Genomic DNA, 15,780 nt, shown 5'->3' on the forward strand with positions numbered 1-15,780 from the left:
CTGGAAATCTGAAATAAAAACAAGAAATGCTGGAACCACTCAGCAGGTCTGGCAGCATCTGTGGAAAGAGAAGCAGAGTCAACGTTTCGTGTCAGTGACCCTTCTTCGGAACTGACAAATATTAGAAAAGTCACAGGTTATAAGCAAGTGAGGTGGGGGTGGGGCAAGAGATAACAAAGGAGGGCTAGATTGCACCAGGCCACATAGCTGACCAAAAGGTCACGGAGCAAAGGCAAACAATATGTTAATGGTGTGCTGAAAGACAAAGCATTAGTACAGATTAGGTGTTAATATACTGAATATTGAACAGCAGCAAGTGCAAACCTGAAAAAAACAGTGGGTAAGCAAACTGAACAGACTAAGATGAAATGAAATAAATGCAAAAAAAAAATTGTAAAAAATGTAAAAAAAGAATGTAAAAAAAAGGAAGAAAAAATGACTAAAAATGAAAGTAAAATGGGGGGCTGTCATGCTCTGAAATTATTGAACTCAATGTTCAGTCCGGCAGGCTGCAGTGTGCCTAATCGGTAAATGAGATGCTGTTCCTCGAGCTTGCGTTGATGTTCACTGGAACACTGCAGCAATCCCAGGACAGAGATGTGAGCATGAGAGCAGGGGGGAGTGTTGAAATGGCAAGCAACCGGAAGCTCAGGGTCCTGCTTGCGGACTGAGCGGAGATGTTCCGCAAAGCGGTCACCCAGTCTGCGCTTGGTCTCCCCAATGTAGAGGAGACCACACTGTGAGCAGCAAATACAGTATACCACATTGAAAGCAGTACAAGTAAATCGCTGCTTCACCTGAAAGGAGTATTTGGGGCCTGGGATAGTGAGCAGAGAGGAGGTAAATGGGCAGGTATTATACCTCCTGCGATTGCAGGGGAAGGTGCCATGGGACGGGGACGAGGTGGTGGGGGTAATGGAGGAGTGGACCAGGGTGTTGCGGAGAGAACGATCCCTTTGGAATGCTGACAGGGGAAGGGAGGGGAAGATGCGACTGGTAGTGGTATCACGCTGGAGGTGGCGGAAATGGCGGAGGATGATCCTTTGGATATGGAGGCTGATGGGGTGAAAAGTGAGGACAAGGGGAACCCTGTCACGGTTCTGGGAGGGAGGGGAAGGGGTGAGGGTAGAGGTGCGGGGAATGGGCCGGACACGGTTGAGGGCCCTGTCAACCACAGTGGGGGGGGGGGGAAATCCTCAGTTGAGGAAAACGGAGGTCATATCAGAAGCACCGTCATGGAAGGTAGCATCATCAGAGCAGATGCGTCGGAGACGGAGAAACTGGGAGAATGGAATACAGTCCTTACAGGAGGTAGGGTGTGAAGAAGTGTAGTCGAGGTAGCTGTGGGAGTCGATGGGCTTATAATGGATATTAGTGGACAACCTATCCCCAGAGATGGAGACAGAGAAGTCGAGGAAGGGAAGGGAAGTGTCAGAGATGGACCATGTAAAGGTGAGAGAAGGGTGGAAATTGGAAGCAAAGTTAATAAAGTTTTCCAGTTTGGGGCGGGAGCAGGAAACGGCACCGATACAGTCATCAATGTACCGGAAAAAGTGTTGGGGGAGGGGGCCTTGTAGGACTGGAACAAAGAATGTTCGACATATCCCACAAAAAGACAGGCATAACTGGGACCCATGCGGGTACCCATAGCGACACCCTTTACCTAAAAGAAGTGCGTGGAGTTGAAGGAGAAGTTGTACAATGTGAGAACAAGTTCAGCCAGGCGGAGGAGGGTGGTGGTGGATGGGGACTGGTTGGGCCTCTGTTCCAGGAAGAAGCGGAGAGCCCTCAAACCATCCTGGTGGGGGATGGAGGTGTAGAGCGATTGGACGTCCATAGTGAAGAGGAGGCGGTTGGGACCAGGAAACTGGAAATTGTCAAAATGACGGAGGGCGTCAGAAGAGTCACGGATGTATGTGGGAAGAGACTGGACCAGCGGAGAAAAGATAGAGTCTAGATAGGAAGAAATAAGTTCAGTGGGGCAGGAGCAGGCTGACACAATGGGTCTGCCGGGACAGTCCCGTTTGTGGATTTTGGGAAGGAGGTAGAAGCGGGCTGTCCGGGGTTGTGGGACTATGAGGTTGGAAGCTGTAGAGGGAAGATCTCCAGAGGAGATGAGGTCAGTGACAGTCCTTTGGACGGTGGCTTGATGTTCGGTGGTGGGGTCATGGTCCAGAGGGAGGGAGGAAGAAGTGTCCGTGAGTTGGCGTTGAGCTTCTGCAAGGTAGAGGTCGGTACGCCATACGACAACAGCACCACCCTTGTCTGCAGGTTTGATGACCATGTCGGGGTTAGACCTGAGAGAACGGAGTGCCTCAAGTTCAGAGGGGGACAGGTTAGAGTGAGTGAGGGGGGCAGAGAAATTGAGACGACCAATGTCTCGCCGACAATTTTCAATGAAGAGATCAAGAGCGGGTAAGAGGCCAGGGGGAGGGGTCCAGGTAGAGGGAGAATGCTGGAGGCGGGTGAATGGGTCTGCTGGTCGGGGGGAGGTCTCCTGGACTCCTCCCTCTGCTTCACTTCCCTCTGATCTGACCCCTTGCCATGTATTCACTATACCCTCTGACCTCCCCCTCTCTGATGCTGAGCGTTCTGTACTCAGCAAAGGTCTCACTTTTATCCCCTTACGCCCCCACCTCAATGAAATTCGCGCTCGGCACGACGTTGAGCTCTTCTTCCATCGCCTCCGCCTCCGGGCTCCCTTCTTTGACCAGGAGTCCTCCCCCCGACCAGCAGACCCATTCACCCGCCTCCAGCATTCTCCCTCTACCTGGACCCCTCCCCCTGGCCTGTTACCCGCTCTTGATCTCTTCATTGAAAACTGTCGGCGAGACATTGGTCGTCTCAATTTCTCTGCCCCCCTCACTCACTCTAACCTGTCCCCCTCTGAACTTGAGGCACTCCGTTCTCTCAGGTCTAACCCCGACATGGTCATCAAACCTGCAGACAAGGGTGGTGCTGTTGTCGTATGGCGTACCGACCTCTACCTTGCAGAAGCTCAACGCCAACTCACGGACACTTCTTCCTACCTCCTTCTGGACCATGACCCCACCACCGAACATCAAGCTACCGTCCAAAGGACTGTCACTGACCTCATCTCCTCTGGAGATCTTCCCTCTACAGCTTCCAACCTCATAGTCTCACAACCCCGGACAGCCCGCTTCTACCTCCTTCCCAAAATCCACAAACGGGACTGTCCCGGCAGACCCATTGTGTCAGCCTGCTCCTGCCCCACTGAACTTATTTCTTCCTATCTAGACTCTGTCTTTTCTCCGCTGGTCCAGTCTCTTCCCACCTACATCCGTGACTCTTCTGACGCCCTACGTCATTTTGACAATTTCCAGTTTCCTGGTCCCAACCGCCTCCTCTTCACTATGGACGTCCAATCGCTCTACACCTCCATCCCCCACCAGGATGGTTTGAGGGCTCTCCGCTTCTTCCTGGAACAGAGGCCAAAACAGTCCCCATCCACCACCACCCTCCTCCGCCTGGCTGAACTTGTTCTCACATTGAACAACTTCTCCTTCAACTCCACGCACTTCCTTTAGGTAAAAGGTGTCGCTATGGGTACCCGCATGGGTCCCAGTTATGCCTGTCTTTTTGTGGGATATGTCGAGCATTCTTTGTTCCAGTCCTACTCAGGCCCCCTCCCCCAACTCTTTTTCCGGTACATTGATGACTGTATCGGTGCCGTTTCCTGCTCCCGCCCCGAACTGGAAAACTATCAACTTTGCTTCCAATTTCCACCCTTCTCTCACCTTTACATGGTCCATCTCTAACACTTCCCTTCCCTTCCTCGACTTCTCTGTCTCCATCTCTGGGGATAGGTTGTCGACTAATATCCATTATAAGCCCACTGACTCCCACAGCTACCTCGACTACACTTCTTCACACCCTACCTCCTGTAAGGACTGTATTCCATTCTCCCAGTTTCTCCGTCTCCGACGCATCTGCTCTGATGATGCTACCTTCCATGACGGTGCTTCTGATATGACCTCCGTTTTCCTCAACCGAGGATTTCCCCCCACTTTGGTTGACAGGGCCCTCAACCGTGTCCGGCCCATTCCCCGCACCTCTACCCACACCCCTTCCCCTCCCTCCCAGAACCGTGACAGGGTTCCCCTTGTCCTCACTTTTCACCCCACCAGCCTCCATATCCAAAGGATCATCCTCTGCCATTTCCGCCACCTCCAGCGTGATACCACTACCAGTCGCATCTTCCCCTCCCTTCCCCTGTCAGCATTCCGAAGGGATCGTTCCCTCCGTGACACCCTGGTCCACTCCTCCATTACCCCCACCACCTCGCCCCGTCCCATGGCACCTTCCCCTGCAATCGCAGGAGCTGTAATACCTGCCAATTTACCTCCCCTCTCCTCACTATCCCAGGCCTCAAACACTCCTTTCAGGTGAAGCAGCGATTTACTTGTACTTCTTTCATAGTATACTGTATTTGCTGCTCACAGTGTGGTCTCCTCTACATTGGGGAGACCAAGCGCAGACTGGGTGACCGCTTTGCGGAATATCTCCGCTCAGTCCGCAAGCAGGACCCTGAGCTTCCGGTTGCTTGCCATTTCAATACTCCCCCCTGCTCTCATGCTCACATCTCTGTCCTGGGGTTGCTGCAGTGTTCCAGTGAACATCAACGCAAGCTCGAGGAACAGCATCTCATTTACCGATTAGGCACACTACAGCCTACCGGACTGAACATTGAGTTCAATAATTTCAGAGCATGACAGCCCCCCATTTTACTTTCATTTTTAGTCATTTTTTCTTCCTTTTTTTTTTACATTCTTTACAATTTTTTTTTTTTTGCATTTATTTCATTTCATCTTAGTCTGTTCAGTTTGCTTACCCACTGTTTTTTTCAGGTTTGCACTTGCTGCTGTTCAATATTCAGTATATTAACACCTAATCTGTACTAATGCTTTGTCTTTCAACACACCATTAACATATTGTTTGCCTTTGCTCCGTGACCTTTTGGTCAGCTATGTGGCCTGGTCCAATCTAGACCTCCTTTGTTATCTCTTGCCCCACCCTCACCTCACTTGCTTATAACCTGTGAATTTCTAATATTTGTCAGTTCCGAAACGTTAACGCTGCTTCTCTTTCCACAGATGCTGCCAGACCTGCTGAGTGGTTCCAGCATTTCTTGTTTTTATCTCCAGAGCAATACTTAGTTTCTGGTTACTAGTCCAGTGATAATACCACTACACCACTGCTTTTTTAAAATCCCAGGTTTATTTAATTGACTGAGTTTAAATCCCTGAACTGCTGTGGTGGGATTTGAATTCTTGTTTCTGCAATATTAGTCCAGGCCTCCAGATTGCTAGTTCAGTAACATAACCACTATGCTACAGCACCCCCACTATGCTCCATCTCCTATGAGGAGAGATCGAGGAAACTAGGACTATATTCCCAGAATTTGGAAGAATTAAACGAGATCTGACTGAAACTTAAATTCTTAAGGAACTCGGCAGGGTAGATGCTGATAAAATGTTTCCCCTGTCTGGAGAATCTACAACACCAGGTCGCAGGGATCAGCCATTTAGGGCTGAAATGAGGAGCAATTTCCTCACTGAAAGGGTTAGGAATCTTTGGAATTGTCCACCCCAGGGAGCTGTGGATGCTCAGTCATTGAGAATATTTAAGACAGAGAGTGATAGGTTTTTGGGAATTAAAGGTTATTTATTTTTATTTATTTAGAGATACAGTACTGAAACAGGCCCTTCGGCCCACCGAGTCTGTGCCGACCAACAACCACCCATTTATACTAACCCTACAGTAATCCCATATTCCCTACCACCTACCTACACTAGAGGCAATTTTTTATAGTGGCCAATTTACCTATCAACCTGCAAGTCTTTGACTGTGGGAGGAAACCGGAGCACCCAGCGAAAACCCACGGGGTCACAGGGAGAACTTGCAAACTCCGCAGAGGCAGTACCCACAATCGAACCCGGGACCCTGGAGCTGTGAGGCTGCGGTGCACGCACTATGGGGATAGTGCAGGAAGGGAGCTGAGGTAGAAGATCAGCCATGATTTTGGTGAATGGGAGAGCAAGTACAAAGGGCCAAATGGCCTCATCCAGCTCCTATTTCTTATGTTCATTAAACCTCAGTCCGGTTACCCTGAAGCTGCTGAGTGAGTGAATTAAACTTTTCTTGACAAATCACCAAGATACCAGACTACAAGTCATGTGCGAAACATCATTTATTGGTTATAAACCACAACTTAGTTAAATCTGGGCACAAGACACTTTATGGACATGTAAATATAATCAGAGTTATCCAGTAGTTGAGCACTAATAGGGAGAGTATTTGACAAAACAAGTAACAAATGCAGGGGTGAGAGTGGCCAAAGACAAAACGTCTGATTTTTTTTGACAAGGAATCATGTAATTATAGCACTGTTATTGAAGCAAACTGGTTCAGTGATGGTAATTTTGTAAAATCTCACATCGGTAATGAATAAAATTGCACTGTACTCAATACAATTTCATCAGACTTACCTGACAGCTGATAAATGGTCTTATGGAGCTTCATGTTTTTAATGTCCTGCTTCTGCCAATTTATAGCTTTCTCATGTAAAAGGTGTTCTGTGAAGATATGTCAAATTTAATGGAAAGCAATATATATATAAGCATACCAGATGGCACATTCTGGTACCTTGGTAAGTGATGTGGACAAATCAGTAGGTATATAAATTAATAAAAAGTAAACACTTATGAGACATTGACAATCCATAAACTTGAACATAAGTGGGGTCAATGTTCTTATTTTGGGCTATGATAATCACCTGAATGATGCAGCAAGTAAAACCAGGTCGGGAGGATTGTATTCCAGTTATACAGAATGTCCAATTTACTGTCCATTAACTTAAATGGACAGGAATATCACATACATTCTGTTAGGAGCATGTGATACTCCTGATCCAATTTTCTTTTAGACAATTATTTACCTCCAAGCATAAAAGAGGCAAATAACCTTATTAACTTTAGCAAATGTGGTGCCTCTATGGAGAAAATGCATGTTTTTAAATATCATGACTCATGGTAGGTTTTATAATTTAAAATAATTAGTCACATTATAAAGATTCTACACTAAAATAATCTTGTTTGCAGTGCCGATATTATAATAATGAAAACTAATGAAAAATGTGATTTTCCTTTTCAAATGGTCCAGATATTATGCAATGTAAAAAGTGTCCCAGATCTTGCTAGTGACAGTGGAGAAGTAATGAGACTAGTGTTGTACCTCTAGGAAGCAATCCCTGCACTCCAGGTCCCAATACCTGGTGGGACATCCTGCCCCATGTGCCCAAAGATCTGCAGGTCGTGAATCGGCCTATTCAGTGACCTGAAGACCCATGGCAGAAACTTTGAGTGGATGTCATCCTCAAATCGAGGGACAGCCGACGACAATCTCCACAGTAACAAGTTTGAGGTTCTGTTGCATCATCCCCAAATCAGGCTCAAAAGTTTGGTAATGGCCCTGTAGCAATGCAGCAGGTCCAATGGACAGCTGTATATCCCAACAGTGATGAACACTTCTGGCTCCTGTTCTACTGCATCAATTGGTCCAGTGACAGCTGCATTTAACAGCAAGGTGAGCTGAAAATCATAACTATTGTGTTGGCTTGGAGAAAGGCAGCACCTCTGTATATACATGTTCATACATGTACAGAGTACTGTACCATCAGCCTCAGAAACCCAGTCACCATTTATAGTGACTGCAGAGAGCTCACAGGATAGTTGCACTGTAACCAATACACAGCACTTGTGGTGCAGGACAGTCTTTTCAGGATAGTCTTAAGCAATGTCAAAACACACGTTGAAGAAAGATGGTCAGAGTTACACTCCTTGCCCTGCATCACTATGGTGTAAAAGACAGCTTCACACTGACTCCAGGTTGACAGTGTGACTGGGGCAGTAGACAGTGAAAATGGAGATGAACAATGAATGGAATTCAGCCATACACCTGAGAAAACCGATAAGTGGAAATTCCAGATCACTTAAGTTGCTGCAATGCACAGGACATATTAAGTTTATACAGTTCATGCTCACTGCAGGATATTCACATTCAGTAACCAGTTTGTGCAGAGTTTTCAGAAATTATTTCAGACACACACTGCTGTGTAAATGGAAGCAAGGTTCAAATTCCTATTGACAGACCAATGTTTTTGCTGTAGACCAGCGACTTGCCAGCTACTGATCCTGCACCATTAATTTTAAGCCATGTCAAATGAGCTGTGTCAGTTCTCAGGTGGTCTCTGCTAAGATATCCCATGAAGACAAAAATAAACATTGGGAATTGGTCTGTGTATACACACACCTCCTTTTTGGCCATTTACAGAAGACTGATACACTGAAGTTGTGAAGGGGTTTGCAGTTCCATCCACTTGCTTTCCTGGTTAAAGTTCATTTCCACCAAGGTGGAAGGGTATAGAAAATAAAGACGACTTAAAAACCGGTTGAAAGACCTTTGGACAGCTTTGTGGCCGTCCGGCTTTAAAAAAGAAAATCGGAACTGACCGTTCCAATTTATTTTGAAATCTGTTCTTTTGGTCAAGCTCGGAAAGGGAGAAGCCAACGGTGGATTTCCGAAACCCCAATGTCGGAAATCTGGCATTTGGCAGAAATCTCTCATCCCCGAGTTACTTGTGACCTCGCTGGTGTCTCAGAAGGTTGGATGACTGAGTGAATCCCCTACCTTACTCTGAGCAGGTTAATGACCTCTCCCCAGTGTGAACTCGCTGGTGTCTCAACAGATCAGATGAAGTAGTGAATCCCTTCCCACACTCGAAGCAGGTGAACGGCCTCTCTCCAGTGTGAACTCGCTGGTGTGTCAAAAGGAGGAATGACCGAGTGAATCCCTTCCCACACTCTGAGCAGGTGAACGGCCTCTCCCCAGTGTGAACTCGCTGGTGTTTCAGCAGGGTGGATGACTGAGTGAATCCCTTCCCACAGTCTGAGCAGGTGAACGGCCTCTCACCGGTGTGAACTCGCTGGTGAGTCAGCAGGAGGAATGACCGAGTGAATCCCTTCCCACAGTCTGAGCAGGTGAACGGCCTCTCACCAGTGTGAATGTGCTGGTGTGTTCGCAGGTCGGTTGAAGTACTGAACCCCTTCCCGCATTCTGAGCAGGTATACGGCCTCTCCCCAGTGTGAACCCGCTGGTGTGTCCGCAGGTGGGATGCCTGAGTGAATCTCTTCTCACACTCTGAGCAGTTGAACGGCCTCTCCCCAGTGTGAACTCGCTGGTGTTTCAGCAGGGTGGATGACTGAGTGAATCCCTTCCCACAATCTAAGCAGGTAAACGGCCTCTCACCAGTGTGAATTCGCTGGTGTGTCAGCAGGTGGGATAAAGTAGTGAATCCCTTCCCACACTCTGAACAGGTGAACGGTCTCTCCCCAGTGTGAATTTGCCGGTGTTTCAGCAGGTAGGATGAAGTAGTGAATCCCTTCCCACACTCTGAGCAGGTGAACGGCCTCTCCCCAGAATGAACCCGCTGGTGTTTCAGCAGGTTGAATGACTGAGTGAATCCCTTCCCACACTCTGAGCAGGTGAATGGCCTCTCCCCAGTGTGAATTCGCTGGTGAGTCAGCAGGTTGGATAACCGAGTGAATCCCTTCCCACACTCTGAGCAGGTGAACGATCTCTCCCTGGTGTGAACTGGTTGATGTTTCAGCAGATCAGATGAAGTTGGGAATCCCTTCCCACACTCTGAGCAGGTGAATGGCCTCTCCCCATTGTGAACTGGCTGGTGAGTCAGCAGGGTGCATGAATCAGCAAATCTGTTCTCACACATGTCGCAGGTGAACAGCCTCTCCCCAATCTGAGCTCGATGGTGTGCAGTGAGTTCAGATGATTGCCTGATCCCAGTCCCGCAGTGAGAGCATCTGAATGGTCTCCCGTCAGTGTGAACATGTTGATGGGACATCAGTTCAGCAAAAATATTCTAGCGATCCCCAAAGAATGGACATTTAAAAAGGTCTCTCCCCAGTGTGAACTCGCTGATGTGTCAGCAGGTTGGATCAATCAGCAAATCCCTTCCCACACTTGGATCAGGTGAAGACCCATGGCAGAAACTTTGAGTGGATGTCATCCTCAAATCGAGGGACAGCTGACGGCATTTTCAGGGTGTGACCGTGGATGAGTTTCCAGCTCAACTGGATAATTGAATCCCTTTTCCACAGTCCCCATATTTACACGGTTTCTTCCCAGTGTGACTGCACTTGTGTCTTGACAGGCCAGATGATTGGCTGAAACCTCATCCACACACAGAACATGTGTACAGTTTCTCCCCACTGTGATCGCTGCTTTTTCCTCTCATTCAAAATCCAGTGATATTCGGTTTACAATAAATTGGGCGACTCCTTCAGATCCTGATCTGACGTTTGATTTGCATTTCTCGGCTGCAATTCCTCCCCTTCTAAAAGCCTGTAAAATAAAAAAAGAGTGAGAGATCCCACAAAAACACAAAGGCAGGTTGTGAAATGGAGCTGAATGAATCTGATAAATTATGGGGCCAGCGCTAGGAAAAAGTGACCATGAAAGTTGCTGGATTGACGTACAACCCCAACTGGTTCACGAACATCCTTCAGGGAAGGGAACCTGCCAACTCGTCTAGACCTACACAAGACTCTTCCCTCTATGGGAGCAAACACAGATAGAGAGTCAGGGTAAGCTGGGAGGGGCAGGGAGAGGAGAGGTATTTATATATTGACAATTCAACATAAAATTTGGCAGAACCTCACAAACCCTCAACTTCTGTCATCTAGAAGGACCAGGGCAGTAGGTACATGTGAACACCATCACCTCCAAGTTTCATTCCAAGTCACACACCTCCCTGACTTGTCTGACATCCAGTACTGGATGAACAGAAATTTCCTCCAATTAAATATTGGGAAGTCTGAAGCCATTGTCTTCAGTCTCTGTTACAAACGCCACTCCCGAGCCACCACCTCCATTTCTCTCTCTGGCAACTGTCTGAGGCTAAACCAGACCATTCATAACCTTGGTGTCATTTTTGATCACAAGATGAGCTTCCGACTCCATTGCTCAGATCACCAATTTCCACCTCAGTAACATCACCAGACTTCGCCACTGCCTCAGCTCATCTGCCTCTGAAACTTACATTCAGGTATTTGTTACCTCTCAACTTGATTATTCTAACACACTCCTGGGTGGCCTGCTGCATTCTACCCTCCGTAAACTCGAGATGATCCAAATCTCTGCTGCCTGTGACCTTACTCGAACCAAGTCCTGTTCACACATCACCACTGTGCAGTCCTGTTCACACAGGTGGTAGATGCGGGCACGATGGCGTCTTTTAAGATGTATCTAGACAGATACATGAATGGGCAGGAAGAAAAGAGATACAGACCCTTAGAAAATAGGCGACATGTTTAGATAGAGGATCTGGATCGGCGCAGGCTTGGAGGGCCGAAGGGCCTGTTCCTGTGCTGTAATTTTCTTTGTTCTTTTTTGTTCTATCACCACTGTGCTCACTGACCTTCACAGACTCCCAATTAAGCAGCAACTCAGTTTTAAAATTCTCATCCTTGCTTTCAAATCCCTCCATGATCTCACCCCTCACTATCTCTATAATCTCCTCCAGCCCTACAACCCTCCGAGAGATCAGGGATCATCTAATTTCAGCATCTTCAGCATCCCCAATTTTCATTGCTCCCCCACTGATGGCTGTGCCTTCAGCTGCCAAGGCCATAAGCTTTGGAAATCCCTCCCTAATCCTCTCCACCTCTCTACTTCACCTTCCGTGCTTCAGACACTTCTTAAAACCCAGCTCTCTGATCAAGCTTTTGCTCATCTGCCCTAATATCTTATGTGGCTTAGTGTCAAATGTTAGCAAAAAAAAAATGTTTTTCACCCAGAGGGTGGTTGGAATCAGGAACGCACTGCCTGAAGAGGTGGTGGAGGCAGGAACCGTCACAACATTTAAGAAGTATTTAGATGAGCACTTGAAACGCCACAGCATACAAGGCTACGGGCCAAATGCAGGAATATGGGATTAGAATGCTGGATGGCCAGCACAGTCACGATGGGCCGAAAGGCCTGTTTCTGTTTTGTATGATTATGTCTCTCACACTCCTGCGAAACGCCTTAGAACATTTTATAACATTAAAGTTGCTTTCGAATGCAAGTTGATGTTAACTTGGACATATATCACCATTCAATCATCACTGGGTGAAAATCCTGTAACTCCTTCCCTGACACCATTGTGGGAGCACCTTCACCACACAGACTGCAGCGGTTCAAGAAGACCTCAATGGGCAACTGGGGATTGGTAATATACGCTGGTCTGGCTACTGATGCCCATAAGTTTTCAGGTACTTTTGGATAAGGATAAGAGTAGTCCTCGGGTGAAGGTCCTAAATTGGGGGAAGGCTAATTATAACAACATTAGACAGGAACTGAAGAATTCAGATTGGGGGCGGCTGTTTGAGGGTAAATCAACATCTGACATGTGGGAGTCTTTCAAACGTCAGCTGATTAGAATCCAGGACCAGCATGTTCCGGTGAGGATGAAGGATACGTTTGGCAAGTTTCAGGAAGCTTGGATAACACGGGATATTGTGAGCCTAGTCAGAAAGAAAAAGGAAGCATTTGTAAGGGCTGGAAGGCTAGGAACAGATGAAGCACTTGAGGAATATAAAGACAGTAGGAAGGAACTTAAGCAACGGGTTAGGAAGGCTAAAAGGGGTCATGAAAAGTCATTGGCAAACAGGATTAAGGAAAATCCCAAGGCTTTTTAGACATATATAAAGAGCAAGAGGGTAACCAGGGAAAGGGTTGGCCCACTCAAGGACAGAGATGGGAATCTATGCGTGGAGCCAGAGGAAATGGGTGAGGTGCTAAATGAGTACTTTGCATCAGTATTCACCAAGGAGAAGGACTTGGTGGATGATGAGCCGAGGGAAGGGAGTGCAGATAGTCTCAGTCATCTCATTATCAAAAAGGAGGTGGTGTTGGGTGTCTTGCAAAGCATTAAGGTAGATAAGTCCCCAGGGCCTGATGGGATCTGCCCTAGAATACAGAGGAAGGCAAGGGCAGAAATTGCTGGGGCCTTGACAGAAATCTTTGCATCCTCATTGGCTACAGGTGAGGTCCCAGAGGACTAGAGAATAGCCAATGCTGTTCCTTTGTTTAAGAAGGGTGGTAAGGATAATCCAGGAAATTATAGGCCGGTGAGCCTTACGTAAGTGGTAGGGAAACTATTAGAGAGGATTCTTCGGTACAGGATTTACTCCCATTTGGAAACAAACAAACTTATTAGCGAGAGACAGCATGGTTTTGTGAAGGGGAGGTCGTGTCTTACTAATTTGATTGAGTTTTTTGAGGAAGTGACGAAAATGATTGATGAGGGAAGGGCGGTGGATGTTGTCTATATGGACTTTAGTAAAGCCTTTGACAAGGTCCCGCATGGCAGACTGGTGCAAAAGGTGAAGTCACACGGGATCAGAGGTGAGCTGGCAAGATGGATACAGAACTGGCTCAGTCACAGAAGACAGAGGGTAACAGAGGATGGGTGTTCTTCTGAATGGAGGGATGTGACTAGTGGTGTTCCGCAGGGATCAGTGCTGGGACCTTTGCTGTTTGTAGTATATATAAATGATTTGGAGGAAAATGTAGCTGGTCTGATTAGTAAGTTTGCGGATGACACAAAGGTTGGTGGAGTTGCGGATAATGATGAAGATTGTCAGAGGATACAGCAGGATATCGATCGGTTCGAGAAATGGCAGATGGAGTTTAATCCGGACAAATGTGAGGTAATGCATTTTGGAAGGTCTAATGCAGGTGGGAGGTATACAGTAAATGGCAGAACCCTTAGGAGTATTGACAGGCAGAGAGATCTGGGTGTACAAGTCCACAGGTCACTGAAAGTGGCAACGCAGGTGGATAAGGTAGTCAAGAAGTAGTCATTGGTCGGGGCATAGAGTGTAAAAATTGGCAAGTCATGTTGCAGCTGTACAGAACCTTAGTTAGGCCACATTTAGAATATTGCGTGCAATTCTGGTCGCCACACAACCAGATGGACGTGGAGGCTTTGGAGAGGGTACAGAGGAGATTTACCAGGATGTTGCCTGGTCTGGAGGGCATTAGCTATGAGGAGAGGTTGGAAAAACTCGGATTGTTTTCACTGGAACGACGGAGGTGGAGGGGCAACATGATAGAGGTTTACAAAGTTATGAGTGGCACGGACAGAGTGGATAGTCAGAAGCTTTTTCCCAGGGTGGAAGAGTCAGTTACTAGGGGACATAGGTTTAAGGTGCGAGGGGCAAAGTTTAGAGGGGATGTGCGAGGCAAGTTTTTTTACACAGAGGGTGGTGAGTGCCTGGAACTTGCTGCCAGGGGAGGTGGTGGAAGCAGATACGATAGCGACGTTTAAGAGACATCTTGACAAATATATGAATAGGAAGGGAATAGAGGGATTATGGGCCCCGGAAGTGCAGAAGGTATTAGTTTCGGCAGGCATCAAGATCGGCGCAGGCTTGGAGGGCCGAATGGCCTGTTCCTGTGCTGTACTGTTCTTTGTATATCCCAGGAATGAAGTTAAAAAAAATCACTATATGTAAATGTATTAAAAGCCTCTACAAAGTGACACTTAATTGGTCCATCTGTGTTTCTCGACTCAATTTTTTGAGCAACGCCGGCATTAAAATAAAACCAAAATACTGTGGATGCTGGAAATCTGAAATAAACGAGAAAATACTGGAAATACTCAACAGGTCAGGCAGCATCTGTGGTTCGAGAAACAGAGTTAACGTTTCAGGCGCCGTAATCAGCCGGAGCCTGCAGACTGGAACTCGGAGTGGGAGAAGGAGGAAGAATGAGGAGAGACAATATAGTCCAACACTCACAGCAACCTACAATCCACCTACATTACTGGGATAGGGAGACAGAGTTTAGAAACATTCAGCAGCACGACTCCAGTAAAAGATCCCAGGAGGAAAAGGGGGAGCAGTGTGTGTACCTGCCCTGATATCCCCCTCCCCAGGCCTGTCAGTCAAACCCCCCACTCCTCCCAGTCCACAGCTCAGCCTAGCAGCTTCCTGCACCTTGAGCCAGCCCTGCCCAGGTGTGGCCCAGTCCAAGGGGAGTCTTTGTGGAACCAGGGAGTGGGGGAGGGGGGACCTCCTGCCCTGTGCTGTGTCCCAAGTGTTTCCTCCCTCCCTCCCCTCCCCCAGGCCCCTTTATAACTGAGCTCAGTTTCCTTTAAAGTTTTCTCCTTTGATGTTACACTTTATTCATCTTTAATTCCTCCAAAAGAGCTGGAAATCTGGCGGCCGTTAACCCCGGGCCTGTCACCAGGAGAAGCCTCGTAACTGCCGGGTGTTTCTCAAGCCCACCCGCCGGCTCCTCCGCCACTCACCGTTACAACAGCGAGACTCTCCCGCCATTACTCACATTGTATCCACACTAAATACTGTGACTTGAAGCTCTCGCCAGTGACCTCTGACCTGACAGCTCACAATGTGCGGGTGATTGATGGAAACGCGTCATCAACAGTGAGGAGCGGACAGTCACTGCGTGCCACAAACCCCGCCCCTCACCTGCTCCGACTGATTGGAGGACCCAACGCCCGCTCGGTCCTCCAGCCCCGCCCCTCACCCTGCTCCGACTGATTGGAGGACCCAACGACCGCTCGGTCCTCCAGACTTTGCACTTATTGGTCCGTCAATCACTCAGGTGGGCGGTGTGAGTTGAGCATGCGCGGCCGGCAGGTGAGAGGGAGGCGGGTTAATAAAGCCCGTGTTC

The 15,780-nt window shown here is 47.8% G+C and overlaps 1 protein-coding gene across 1 annotated transcript; it reads right to left on the reverse strand.

Annotated features, from left to right (window-relative positions):
* Positions 1-6,193: 6,193 nt before the first annotated feature.
* Positions 6,194-15,571, reverse strand: LOC137349424 (zinc finger protein 16-like). The gene is made up of 2 exons (XM_068014933.1): positions 15,395-15,571; positions 6,194-10,440 (listed from the first exon to the last, which is right to left on the reverse strand). Exon 2 carries the CDS (start codon positions 9,938-9,940, stop codon positions 8,711-8,713), a length of 1,230 nt encoding a protein of 409 aa, XP_067871034.1. The 5' UTR covers positions 9,941-10,440; positions 15,395-15,571; the 3' UTR covers positions 6,194-8,710.
* Between the last annotated feature and the right edge of the window lie 209 nt (positions 15,572-15,780).

The sequence above is a fragment of the Heterodontus francisci genome, chromosome 34, assembly GCF_036365525.1.
Source record: "Heterodontus francisci isolate sHetFra1 chromosome 34, sHetFra1.hap1, whole genome shotgun sequence".
NCBI classification, from domain to species: domain Eukaryota; kingdom Metazoa; phylum Chordata; class Chondrichthyes; order Heterodontiformes; family Heterodontidae; genus Heterodontus; species Heterodontus francisci.